The following is an 11059-nucleotide window of genomic DNA, read 5'->3' on the forward strand; positions in this document are numbered from 1 at the left end:
CCTGAGTCTCCTATGGTCCAGCTGATACCAAGTAGACCTTCCTGAAAACCCAACAAGCTCCCACAGACGAGAGCAGGAGTGCCTGCTCCCCTTCCCCTTCTGCCTCTCAGGCTAGGCTCCCATGTGGGTCCTGGGGCAGGAGCCTGAAGAAATCCTGTTCTCCCCAACCTTGGCTGGCCTCTGCCCAGAGTGTGGCCATGGAGAGAGGTCACCATGGAAAGAAGTACCAGGGCTGACGCCAGTACCCCATGGGTCAGAGGCCTTCAGTCTGAATGAGGAAGATGGCACCTTGCCTCCACGTCCCAGACAGCTACGTAGGTGGAGGGACAGGGGAATGTGGCTGCAGGGGCGGGGCGGGGCGCAGAGGGATGGGGCTGAGAGGAGGTGCGGAGGCAGTGGAGCCGTGTTGTCAGGTCTGCACTTTAATGGCTCTTTGTTGCTTGACGATCAGCCGTGGACAAGGTCCAGCACAGGCTCAGAGCTCCACGAAGATTCTCCTGACTCAGCCGCGGGGTCAGTCGAGGTTACCGTGTACACACGTCCTCCTCACACTGGGGGCGGCAGGGGCCCCGTCAGGCTGGCCACTCTCCTCCCCATGGGACACTAGAGGGCACTACCTGGACTACACTAATGCCCAGCTGGTACCCCTGGGATGACCACAGCCCCTCAGCCCTCCCTGCCCTCTGCATCCCAGCACCCACAAGGGAGACCCCTGCTGTGCCTGCCTGCTGGGAAACCCTGCCCTTTGGTCCTCTTCCTCTGAAGAGCAGCCACTGCAACAGCTTTATCCCCGGCTACCGCTGAGCACAAAATCACGTCGATCCCAAGAGGCTACAGTTCAGCGTGGACCGGGAGCCCGCCCGGGGGGTGGTGGTCTGGGGGAGGGGAAGCAGGGTCCCCCGGGTCTCAGCTCACCTGGGGTGGTTGGCTGGCACAGACCTCGGCAGAGATTCCCAAGGCCTGCAGGATGCTCTCCTGGGGGGCATAGTCACCTGGAGACTTCTGGATGAAGTGCAGTAGCACCTTGTCACCACCTGTGACAGCAGGCAGGGGATCAGGCACTCGGAAAGCGTGCCTACACCCTGTGCCCAAGCACCAAGGAGCCAACACTCCGGCATGCCCTGACCCCCTACCCAATTACCAAGACGGGAGATGTGTCCCCAGGCCCCCAGCCAACATACGAAGGACTTGTGAGTGTGTGGACATGCCCGCAAGGACACAGGGCATGGCTGCCAGGTTTGGCAAGCCTTCCCTCCGACGATACGGCCCCAGATCCTACCCTGACACACCTTTGCTGACCACCAGAAGCCCGCCACTCTGCAGAAGGTCTCCAGACAGGTTCCCCTGGATACCAACCGCCTTGGCCTGCACGGAGAGGATCAGGGTCACAGCTGGTCACAGAGAGAGAAAGGCCTCCAGGGGCTCCCACCACCCCAACTGCTGAATGTCCCAGGCCACTACAAACCTTGGCTGCCACGTCACGCGAGGGCTTCCCCAGGGCGGCCGGCAGAATGCTCAGGCTATTGTACCTGCAGAAACACCAGTCCCCCTAGTCTAGACTCTAGAGGAGGCCAGTCCCAATGCCAGCTACCAATTGTCACCACACCCACAGCCCAGTTCCACTACGATATGCAGCCAGTCCCACCCGGCGCAGTCCTGGAGTCTCAGGGCACCCAGCCTGGGTACTGCCAGCAGCAGTACCCAGTACATCCTGCAAAGGATGTAGGGAATGGGAACCAAGCCCCAGGCTGGGTGGAGCCAGGGGTCTGGCTCAGCCAATCACCACAGGTAGGCTATGACTCTAGTAGGCGGGGATGGCACTCTGGTCAACTAAGAGTAAACTGCGCTGCGAAGAGTGGGCCTACACGAGAAGCCTCTTAGGGAAGGCCACTCGAGAGCACCACCGAAGGGCTGGCAGGAGCTGCCAATGCCACCAGAGCTGGCTTCCCTGGGGAAGATGGGGTGGACAGTGGAGCAGTAAGAAGTAAAAATGTGGCCTCCGCCCCTCTGCATGCCGCGCCCCCAACACACACTTACCGCTTGAAGCCCAGCTCCTTGTAGAGCTGCTTGCCCTCATCCAGGTAGAGCTCTGGAAAGAAGAGCCACAGGTGTGCGCACCCTGCCGGCCCCGACCAGGCCAGAAGGGCGGGGTGGGGTCCAGGGTCCCCCTGTCGAGCGCTGAGGCCCCGGGGTGATCAGGGGCAGGACTCAAGGGAGCCCGGGCTCTGCCAGGACGCAGGCGGGGCGCAGGGGCCCGGGTGGGCTCGGAGGGGGCCGCACCTCCCGAGAAGAAGCGGCCGTCCAGGAACTCCTGCAGGCCCCGGGCCTCGGGCCCCACCCCCACGAGGCGCACGCCGTGCTGCTCCAGGGCTCCGCGGAGGCTGCTGAGGTCCCGGGCGATCCAGCGACACAGCACGCAGCCGAAGCGCCGCAGCACGGCCACCACGCACGCCTGCTCCTGCCACAGGCTCCGCAGTTCCACGGCCTGCGGGCCGGGGCGGGAGGGTCAGGAGAGCCGGGGCCCTGCCTCGCCGGGGCCCTGCCTGCCGCCGGGCCCTGCCTCTCCGGGACCCTGCCTGCCGCCGGGCCCTGCCTGCCGCCGGGCCCTGCCTCTCCGGGACCCTGCCTGTCGCCGGGCCCTGCCTGCCGCCGGGCCCTGCCTGCCCCCGGGCCCTGCCTCTCCGGGACCCTGCCTGCCGCCGGGGCCTGCCGCCCCCCCGCCCCGGCCCGCCCCCAGCCGGCCCCCGCCGGGCCGCACCTCCCCGCTGACCGCATGCTTCAGCACGCACGCGCCCACTCGGGCGAGGTCCACCGCGCTCATGACTGCAGCAGCCGCCCGGCCCCGGCCCCGGCCCCGGCCCCGGCCCCGGCCCCGGCCCCGCCGCAGGCCCCGCCCCCGCCGCAGGCCACGCCCCACGCCGGGCCACGCCCCTGACCGCCGTCCCCGGAGCTCTTAGCCACACCCCCTCCCGCTCGGCCCCGCCTCCACCTCCGGACTCCGCCCCCAAGATGGCCTCGCGACGCCCCGGACCCGTTCCCTAGCCCCGCCCTCCGCGGAGGCCCGGGACGGAAGCGGGCCGGCGGACTTCCGCCCGTCTGCGCCTGCGCGGCGCGTGGCGTCCTCGGCGCGGTCCGGGGCCGTCCCAGCCCGCCGGAGTGGGGCCCGCCGGGGCCGGGGTCCGGGCCCGCGCGCCGCGCAGGCACAGAGAAGGCGCCGTCGATGCGGGGTCGAGGGGTGCGGGCCCCGCGCGAGCCTGCCCCGGCTAGCCCGGGGGATCGTCCCGCCGTCCTCCCCTCCCTCCCTCCCGCGATCCTCCCTCCCCCTCCCTCCCGCGATCCTCCTCCCTCTCCTCCCTCCTCTCCCCCCCCCGCCTCCCCCCTTCTCCCACCTCCCCTCCGTCCCCCCTCCCTCCCTCCTTCCCTCTCCTCCCTCCCTCCCCTCCCTCCTCCCCCGTCCCCCCTGCCTCCCCCTTCTCCCCTCCTCCCCTCCCTCCTCCCTCCTCCCTCTCCCTTCTTCCCTCCTCCCCTGTCCCCCCTCCCTCTCCTCCCTTCTCCCCACCTCCCCTCCCTCCCTCCTCCCTCTACTCCCTTCTTTCCACCTCCCCTCCCTCCTCATCCCTCTCCTCCCTTCTCCCCACCTCCCCTCCCTCCCTCCTCCCCTCCTTCCTTCTTCCCACCTCCCCTCCCTCCTTCCTTCCCTCCCTTCCTCCTCCCCTTCCCTCCTCCCTGTGCTCCTCCCCCCTCCACCCCTGCCTGCCCTATTGAGGCCTGGCCCCGGGTCCTGACCCACCCGCCTCTGCCTGCGGTGGAGCCGTCAGCACCACTCTAGGCCTTCTTTCTTTCCTGTTTTTTGAAAGCAGAAGGTGGAATGGTGGTGTGAACGGTGCCCTCCCTACGCTGTGTGTCACTGCTGAGGGAATCGCAGGCCTCAGTCGCATCCTTTGAACCGCATTGGTTTTGGGGGGGGTTTGTCTTCTTTTTTGGTACTGGGGATCGAACCCAGGACGTTGCACTTGCTAGGCCGGCGCTTTGAACTAAGCTACATCCCAGCCCGCGTTCAAGTAATTCTTAGCCTGGTGGCCTCCCCGCATGATTTAGCATTCACACATGAGAACCTGAATGTTGGTGTGCAGCCTGCCTCACAGCTCCTGCAGGCTGCTCCCTGCCTCCATGGGGCCTGCCTTCCTCCAAGACAGTCCGGCCATCCCCTAATACGAGGGGCGTTGTATGACAGCCTAGGTGACTGGGGCGCTGTGCATCCTCCAGGTGTCTTATCCCCCCCCCCCCCTTTCTCTCTCTCACACACTCACAGACCATGAGGTCCAGGAATGTGGCGGGGAGGTGAGTCTGTGGAATGGGATGGTAGCCTGGAAAGAAATTCCTCTTTCTGGATTTATCTGGTGCAGAAGGGACTAGGGCTGTCTGCCTGCCTCTAGACCTGGCTCCCTGGTCCTCTGGCCTGCCCTGTTGTGGTTTGGGCCAGGAAGTAAGGCAAGGAAAGACCAGCTTGCTACTCATGGGTCCCCAGAGACTTTGGGGTCACATGGGGAGCACTGTGGTTGGTCAGGAGGTAGAGAGAGTGAGGGCAAACGAAAATGAGGGCCCTGGTTAGAGGTTTATTGTGGTTTCTGTGGGAGAGGCCACAGCCATTAAATTGAAAGTCTGACAAAGCTGGAGCCTAGGACAACCGCCACACTTGCTGGAGAAGATACGAGCTTGCCGCCCTCACCAGCTTTCTGGCGTTCCTCCCGAGCCCTGTCCCGAGCATCTGCCGGAATCTCTAAGCTGGTCACCCTGCATTCAGGGTGGGCCTTCCTCTTCCCGTTTTTTGGTCTCATGTGTCAATCCTCTCTGGCCTGGGGTGCGGGGGAGGGGGGCTAGAACACCTATCCCTCTGTTCTCTGGAGGGGGCCCTGGGAGGAGCTGGGGCAGCTCCAGATCCCATTCCGCGGATGAGGAGGCCCATGGACCCCAAGGGCTGGAATCATGACCTTGTATTTCCTGCTGTGGGAAGCGGAGACAAGCCCAGGGCGGGCGCCGTCTTCACACAGTGTCCAGCCGGGCTGAGAGGCTGGTCACACAGGCCGTAGGTCCACCCACTGAGGTCTCCCCGGCCGGCTCCCCCGCAGCGGGCGTGGCTTGCCAGACTTCCTCTCATCTGTTCTGCTGCCAGATAAATCCAGAATAAAAACCTGCCTTCCAGACTCCAGCTTGTGGGCCTTGCAGTTCTCTGAGCCATTTTGCTGTTCTCAGCTTGACTGCGGACTCTGGAGCCAGGCCATAGTGGCGCCGCCCAAACACCCCAGGACCCCAGCCAGCACGGCTCCATGGATCAGCAGCAGTCCACCTGTAACGCAGGAGTGCCTCAAGGCCCAGAGAAACTGACCAGGGGATGTGGAGCAGGGCGGACCCAGATTCTCGGCTTACTGCTGGGTGTCCTATCCCCTGAGCTGGAACATCCCTGGAGGTGTGAGGCAGCTCTTGGAGACTCTGATCCCAGGAGGCCCTTTCTGGAGGGGGCACGTCCCCCTCCCAGCTGCCAGGCCCAGCCCACAGCTCACCCTAACACACAGGCTGCTCAAGCAAGAGGAGGAGCAGGAGCCACGGCTGACCCAAGTGGGGGCTCCAGTGCCCACACAGCCGGAGCAGGGCAATAGAGACAAGAAGTGCAGGGCCCCTGGGCCCCTGCTGCCAGGATGCAGCCCTGTCCCCAGAGGCCCACTGCCCCTCCACCAGGGCCTCCCCACTGAGGAACTTGGGCCACACCCAGGAACAGCAAGGGTGGTGGAGGCTCTTGGTCACAGGTCCCACTTTGCCATCTCTCCACAGAAGCCAGCAGACACCTGGGCGTGGGAGAGACAGCAAGTCCACCTTCCCGGACTCCCGCAGGCACCTGCTGGCCACCTCCTCTGCCAGGGCTTGGGGCAAAGGTCTGCAGGAGTTGCTAAGCTGCGCTGAGGAGCCTGAGGCCTGATGGAGGGGGATGCGGGGGGGGGGGGGGGGCTCGCTGGCTTGCCTGTGTCTTTTCTTCCATAGGTAAATGACTAGTACAGTCACAGCGACAATGACGAGGATGGTTAAAGACAGGAAGAGGAACAAGCCCCTCCCTGAGGAGCAAGTGACGTCTGTTCTGTTGGTCCCAGGCTCTGCTTCCCTCTCCACCCACACTCTGCACCTAGAAGAGAGGAGCCAGGCCTGTGGGCATGGAGCAGCAGGTGTGGCTCAAGACCAAGCTCGTCCAGGCCCCAGGGAGGCTCCAGGTCGCTCTGGGAAGGGACCCTGGTCTCTCTCCTTCAAGGCCCCTATGTGAGAGACTCACGGAAGGATGGACATGGAGACTTGGACCAGGCCAGAGCCATGAAGACAGGGGCGTGAGGGAAAGAGGGAGCAAGGGATAACAGCCACACCTGGACACGAAGTTGACAGCAGTCAGGAGAGAGGACAAGTGACAGAGGCCAGATGGGTGCTCCTGCTGGTAGGGGGAGGAGAGCCACACCTTAACCCCTCCCCTCCAGGCCCCAGTGAGACGCCCGGCTGCTGTGAGAGAGCCGAGGACTGTGGTCAGCTCGGGGTTACCCCAGCCTGGGGACCTGACTCCCGGACCCTCGGGAGGGGGATCTGCAAGCCCTCCCTGCAGCAGTGCCTGCGGGAGAGGGGTGTGCCAGCCAGTGATGAGGCCTCATTATGGCAACCTGCTGCCTGCACACGCAGGCTGCTGCGACCTGACACCCGCGCCCCAGGGCGGGGGACCTGCCTAGGCTCCAGGGGAGCAGGGGTAGCCTCTTCCCGGAGATGCCCCAGGCACCACCTACTTGGTCCAAGGCAGACATTGTTCTAGGGTCCCATTCGGTGAGAAGGTCCCCTGTGGGCAGTCATCACACACCGTGTCCTGCTTGTCTGTGCCTGAGAGGTAGAGAGCTGCTCTGTGGATTGTTGGAGGAGCGTGGGGGAGGCAGGCGGCCCCTCAGAATGCTCTAGGAGGGGTAGTTCTGGGGGTCCCTAGACACAGAGAGGCAGGCATGGAAGCGTCTAGGGTCCTCTGGGCACTGTGGGGGCTGCCCTTGCCAGGCACTGGGGAGGAATGGAATTCACACTTCACACTTGGGGGGCCCTGAGTGGGGACCCTGGGCCTCCCCATCCACCCAGATCTTTCCTGCCTGGAGCCCTGGAGGAAAGTGGGAGAACTCAAGACCTGACCCCGGGCAGAACTTCCAGGCTGCCAGATGGCCTCAGCCCTCCCTTTTCCCCGGTTCCCCACCCTTCTCCATTCTCCCCTCTCCTCCTCAGGCTTCTTCACCCTCCTGTCTGGCCCTCTCTTCCACTCTGCCCTCCCCTCAGGCTGGGCTGGGTTCTTGAGAGCCCTCAGGGGGCCAGCCCGTCTGGGGCTCTAGGCAGCAGAGGCACTGGGGCCAGGGTGGGCCTGGGGTGGGCACCCGCCAGAGCCCTCCTCTTCCTTTTTTTTTTTTGCCAGTCCTGGGCTTGAGCTCAGGGCCTGAGCACTGTCCTTGGACTTTCTCAAGGCTGGAGCTCTACCGCTTGAGCCTCAGCACCACTTCTGGCTTTTTTTTTTTTTCCTATGTATGTGGTACCAAGGAATCGAATCTGGGTCTCCGTGCATGCTAGGCCAGCCCTCTACCCCTAGGCCACGCTCCCGGCAGCTCACCTCTTCTGAGCACCCTCTGGCCAGGACTGCAGGTGGTGTGGGGCAGGCACATGAGGCACTGCTCATCATCTCCATCGGCACAGAAGTGGCCCTGGCGGCAGTGGCACACTGTGTCCTGCGTGCTGGAACACTTCTGCCAGGTCTCCAGGCCCATGTCTGGATTGAGAGGAGCGGAGGAGGCTGCTGGGTGATGGGGAGGTGAGGGGCTCTCCTTCGCTGGGAGGGGCAAATTGGCTAACGCTTGCTGGCCTAGGGCTCAGCCTGGGGACTAGGGAGAGTGAGGCATCCGGTTCAACTCCCGGAAGCCGAGTCTACAGGCTGGGTCCTGCCCCACCCAGATCCCCTCCCAGGTTTTACCCCACCTTAGCCAAACATGGTGCCCACAGGTGCCTGATACAGAAAACCCGAATCTGCCTGGGCAGGAGGGACAGCACCAGCAGGTGGCAGAAGACTGAGTAGAAGGAGCTGGGTAGGTTCCTTGGTAGGGCAGCCATACTTATGGAGAAACTGAGGCCTTTAGCTCAGAATGGCCTCAACCGATACAGAGAAGTTAGCCCTGAGCCAGTTCTGAAGGCTGGGCGGGCCCCCAGGAGACAGTTTAGCCTGGACTCTCCCTCATGCACACCCACCCCTCAGCCTGGCTTCCCTGGTGTGGACCGGGCAGCTGGATGGCAGTGGTTGGCATAGGAGAGCCTGCGTTCCCTTAGGTGTGGCAGACAGGGCAGTGACTGGACCAACACCACTCCAGTCCTCTCGTACAGGTGCTGCCGCTGTGCGTCCACACTCAGCCTAATCACACAGGCACATGCCCCGACAGGAGAGGGGAGGCGTGGCCCGGAGAGAGTGCATGTGTGTTGAGGTCTAAGATGGAGGGAGGAGAAGGAGGGGCAGCAGGGGGTGAAGAGGTAGTTTACAGCCTCAGCCTTTGTCCTGCCCCGTCCTGATGCGGGGGGGACTTGAGACCTGCTCCCACTCCTACAGGTAGAGCCAGGCAGGGGAGGACCTGGCGCACTCTGGGGGAGACCAGGCCTGAGTCACCTGGAGTAGTTAGAGGACCCAGGTCTGAGTTCTACCTGGTCTCTGTTCCTCCATCTCCTCCCATTCCTGGAAAGGGGATCTGTCCCCCGGCCTCCAGCATGCATATCTGGGGTGATGGTATCTGGGGTGATGGTGAGTGCTCTGCCACCTAAGCTTCCTGTCTGTGGAATGGGAGTCTCCTGCCCTGCCTTTTCAGGAGTGGGGCAGACGGAGCAGGACCCATGTGTGGGCATGGGGTGTGGAGGCCAGCGCCTTCCACGCTGTCGAGCCCACAGCGTGGGCTAGGAGCTGCCAGCTGCCTTGGGCAGGCCGCCCTCACTACTCCAGGGTCAGCCCACACCCAGATGGCTGTACCAGCCCCTCCTGGGGTCCCACACCTGGAGGAAAGAGAAGATAGCTGCTCCTCCTGGATGCCCTCCTCCAAGACCCAAGACCCACTCACAGGCAGGGAAACTGAGGCATGAGAGAGTGGCTAGGGTCACTAGCTGGCGAGGCAGAGCAGGAGGCAGTGTGGACAGCCTCAGGAGCCAGGGGTGTGGAGTCCTCCCCCGGACAGGAAATCTGACCCTGCCCCTCAGCGGGGTCCCCAGGCTCTGGGGGGCCCAGGTGACAGGCTTAGGCCTGGGGTACAGGCTGCGGGGGCGGGGCTGGGGGCCTACCTGGCTCACAGGGTCGGCAGGGGAGACACTGGCTCAGGCCGTTGGGGTGGGCTGTGTAGGACCCCGGCGGGCAGGCCACACACACTGTGCCTGTCCAGTGGCTGCAGGCTTGCTTCACGTGGTAACCTGAGGCCAGGGGCATCCACAGCTGCTCAGCTGCAGGGTGGACCTGCAGGAGTCCAGACCTCAAGGATGTCAGGCTGCCCCACCCCTCCCCAGGGCACAGGCCCAGCTGCCCTCCACACGGGCATCTGCTTTGGCCAAGTCTTGAGTTGGGGATTGTTTTTTTCTTATTCTTTTTTTCTCCTAAGACCCGAACGTGCACCAGATCTGACACTTCCGCTCACGGGCTGGCACTCTTCCACCCGAGCCACGCCTACAATCCCCCCATGGCTGAAGTTCTAAAACCGGACCTCGGGGGACACGGGGGCCCTGTGGGGCTCTCTTCCCAGCCCCGCTCCAGCCGCAGCGGCTGCCCCTGCTGGCCTACCCTTGCCCCTGCCCCACTCTGGACAGTGCTGCAAAGGTCTCAGGGGCTGAAGGGTCCCGGATACATGGCCCTATTCCCAGGGCTTCAACCCTCGGCTGTCTGTCCCAGGGGACAGGAGCTTTTGGCTATCCAGGGCTGAGGGTCCAGAGGGCACACAAGGCTTAGCACAGAACTGGGAAAGATACTCTGCCCTTACCCCCTTAGCTTGCCCACGCTGGGCCCTCTACCCCCCCAACACACACGTGTGCCCTCCCTCCAGGACCCTCTACCCCCCACCTGTGCCCCCCCCCGCGACTCTCCCCCCTGTGTGTGCCCTCCCTCCAGGGACCCCCTCCCCCCTGCGTGTGCCCTCCCTCCAGGGAACCCCTCCCCCCTGCGTGTGCCCTCCCTCCAGGGACCCCCTCCCCCCTGCGTGTGCCCTCCCTCCAGGGACCCCCTCCCCCCTGCGTGTGCCCTCCCTCCAGGGACCCCCTCCCCCCTGCGTGTGCCCTCCCTCCAGGGACCCCCTCCCCCCTGCGTGTGCCCTCCCTCCAGGGACCCCCTCCCCCCTGCGTGTGCTCTCCGGCCTCTACCTTTGCCACACTTAGGGCAGCACTCTGCACCCACTGGATAGTCCTCCTGTGGGCACAGGTGCGCGGCCAGGACACAGTGCTGGGAGCCCAGGAGGAAGAGACACAGAGCCTGTGAGGAGAGGACACGACCATGGAGGGGAAGAGCTGCCCGAGGCTCCTCCCCTCCTGGGGCCCCAGTGTCCCCCTTGGTGAGTTAGTCATACTCCAGGGCTAGCAGTGTCCTGGCAGAAGCAACAGAGCCTCTGCCCACAGTCAGGGGTGTGCTGGGCAAGACTCCCCTCCACCCCTGCCCCCATGCCTGACTGTGTGGGACCCTGGGAGCTAGGGCACCTCCTGGGCACACCCTTGAGGCCTCTGGGCCAGCCCCTTGCTGCTCCACACTGGCCCCTCCAGCCCCAGGGGAGGCCCAGACCTCAGGGGCTGACAGACAAGGTGGGGGCCCAGGCTGCCCAGGACGCAGGGGCAGGGCAGCCCCGTCCTTGCCAGGTCCCAGCTCCAGGATGACTGGCCTTCAGGGACCTCAGAGCACCCTGTGGGCTGCAGGACAGCCACCCTGGGAGGGACCCAAGCCCCATCCACGTCCATCTCCCTTGGACTCCGTCACCGTGGCACAAACATGGTACTTATCAGCAGGTCA

The 11059-nt window shown here is 64.4% G+C and overlaps 2 protein-coding genes across 5 annotated transcripts; both read right to left on the bottom strand.

Moving 5' to 3' along the window:
• Positions 1 to 401: 401 nt before the first annotated feature.
• On the bottom strand, positions 402 to 2857 carry Prxl2b (peroxiredoxin like 2B). Of its 3 annotated transcripts, none has more exons than XM_090333940.1 (7): positions 2759 to 2857; positions 2281 to 2485; positions 2038 to 2089; positions 1466 to 1529; positions 1290 to 1365; positions 916 to 1034; positions 402 to 551 (listed from the first exon to the last, which is right to left on the bottom strand). In XM_090333940.1, exons 1-7 carry the CDS (start codon positions 2819 to 2821, stop codon positions 525 to 527), a joined length of 606 nt encoding a protein of 201 aa, XP_090190066.1. In that variant the 5' UTR covers positions 2822 to 2857; the 3' UTR covers positions 402 to 524. The 3 variants fall into 3 exon arrangements, with proteins under 3 accessions (XP_090190066.1, XP_090190064.1, XP_090190065.1); XM_090333938.1 differs by having other exon boundaries at positions 402 to 782; XM_090333939.1 differs by lacking the exon at positions 402 to 551 and adding an exon at positions 580 to 831.
• A 1684-nt stretch (positions 2858 to 4541) lies between these two features.
• Tnfrsf14 (TNF receptor superfamily member 14) lies at positions 4542 to 10591 on the bottom strand. Of its 2 annotated transcripts, none has more exons than XM_090335979.1 (5): positions 10423 to 10591; positions 9361 to 9529; positions 7664 to 7819; positions 6813 to 6903; positions 4542 to 5163 (listed from the first exon to the last, which is right to left on the bottom strand). In XM_090335979.1, the coding sequence occupies exons 1-5, from the start codon at positions 10552 to 10554 to the stop codon at positions 5076 to 5078; spliced, it is 636 nt and encodes a 211-aa protein (XP_090192105.1). In that variant the 5' UTR covers positions 10555 to 10591; the 3' UTR covers positions 4542 to 5075. The 2 variants fall into 2 exon arrangements, with proteins under 2 accessions (XP_090192105.1, XP_090192104.1); XM_090335978.1 differs by having other exon boundaries at positions 4542 to 5166; positions 10423 to 10590.
• Between the last annotated feature and the right edge of the window lie 468 nt (positions 10592 to 11059).

The sequence above is a fragment of the Megascapheus bottae genome, chromosome 6 (assembly GCF_031878675.1).
Source record: "Megascapheus bottae isolate mThoBot1 chromosome 6, mThoBot2.hap1, whole genome shotgun sequence".
NCBI classification, from domain to species: domain Eukaryota; kingdom Metazoa; phylum Chordata; class Mammalia; order Rodentia; family Geomyidae; genus Megascapheus; species Megascapheus bottae.

Excerpts from the sequence above, each read along its gene's own strand:
- Tnfrsf14 (XM_090335978.1), bottom strand. The coding sequence starts at position 10,554 with ATGGTCGTGTCCTCTCCTCACAGGCTCTGTGTCTCTTCCTCCTGGGCT. Across the intron at positions 9,530-10,422 it reads CTGCCCTAAGTGTGGCAAAG|GTCCACCCTGCAGCTGAGCA; the intron begins GTAGAGGCCGGA and ends GGACTCCTGCAG. Across the intron at positions 6,904-7,663 it reads CCAGAGGGTGCTCAGAAGAG|GCACAGACAAGCAGGACACG; the intron begins GTGAGCTGCCGG and ends TCTACCTCTCAG.
- Prxl2b (XM_090333938.1), bottom strand. The coding sequence starts at position 2,821 with ATGAGCGCGGTGGACCTCGCCCGAGTGGGCGCGTGCGTGCTGAAGCAT. Across the intron at positions 2,486-2,758 it reads AGCATGCGGTCAGCGGGGAG|GCCGTGGAACTGCGGAGCCT; the intron begins GTGCGGCCCGGC and ends CCCGGCCCGCAG. Across the intron at positions 783-915 it reads GTGCCAGCCAACCACCCCAG|CTGTTGCAGTGGCTGCTCTT; the intron begins GTGAGCTGAGAC and ends CCGGGGATAAAG.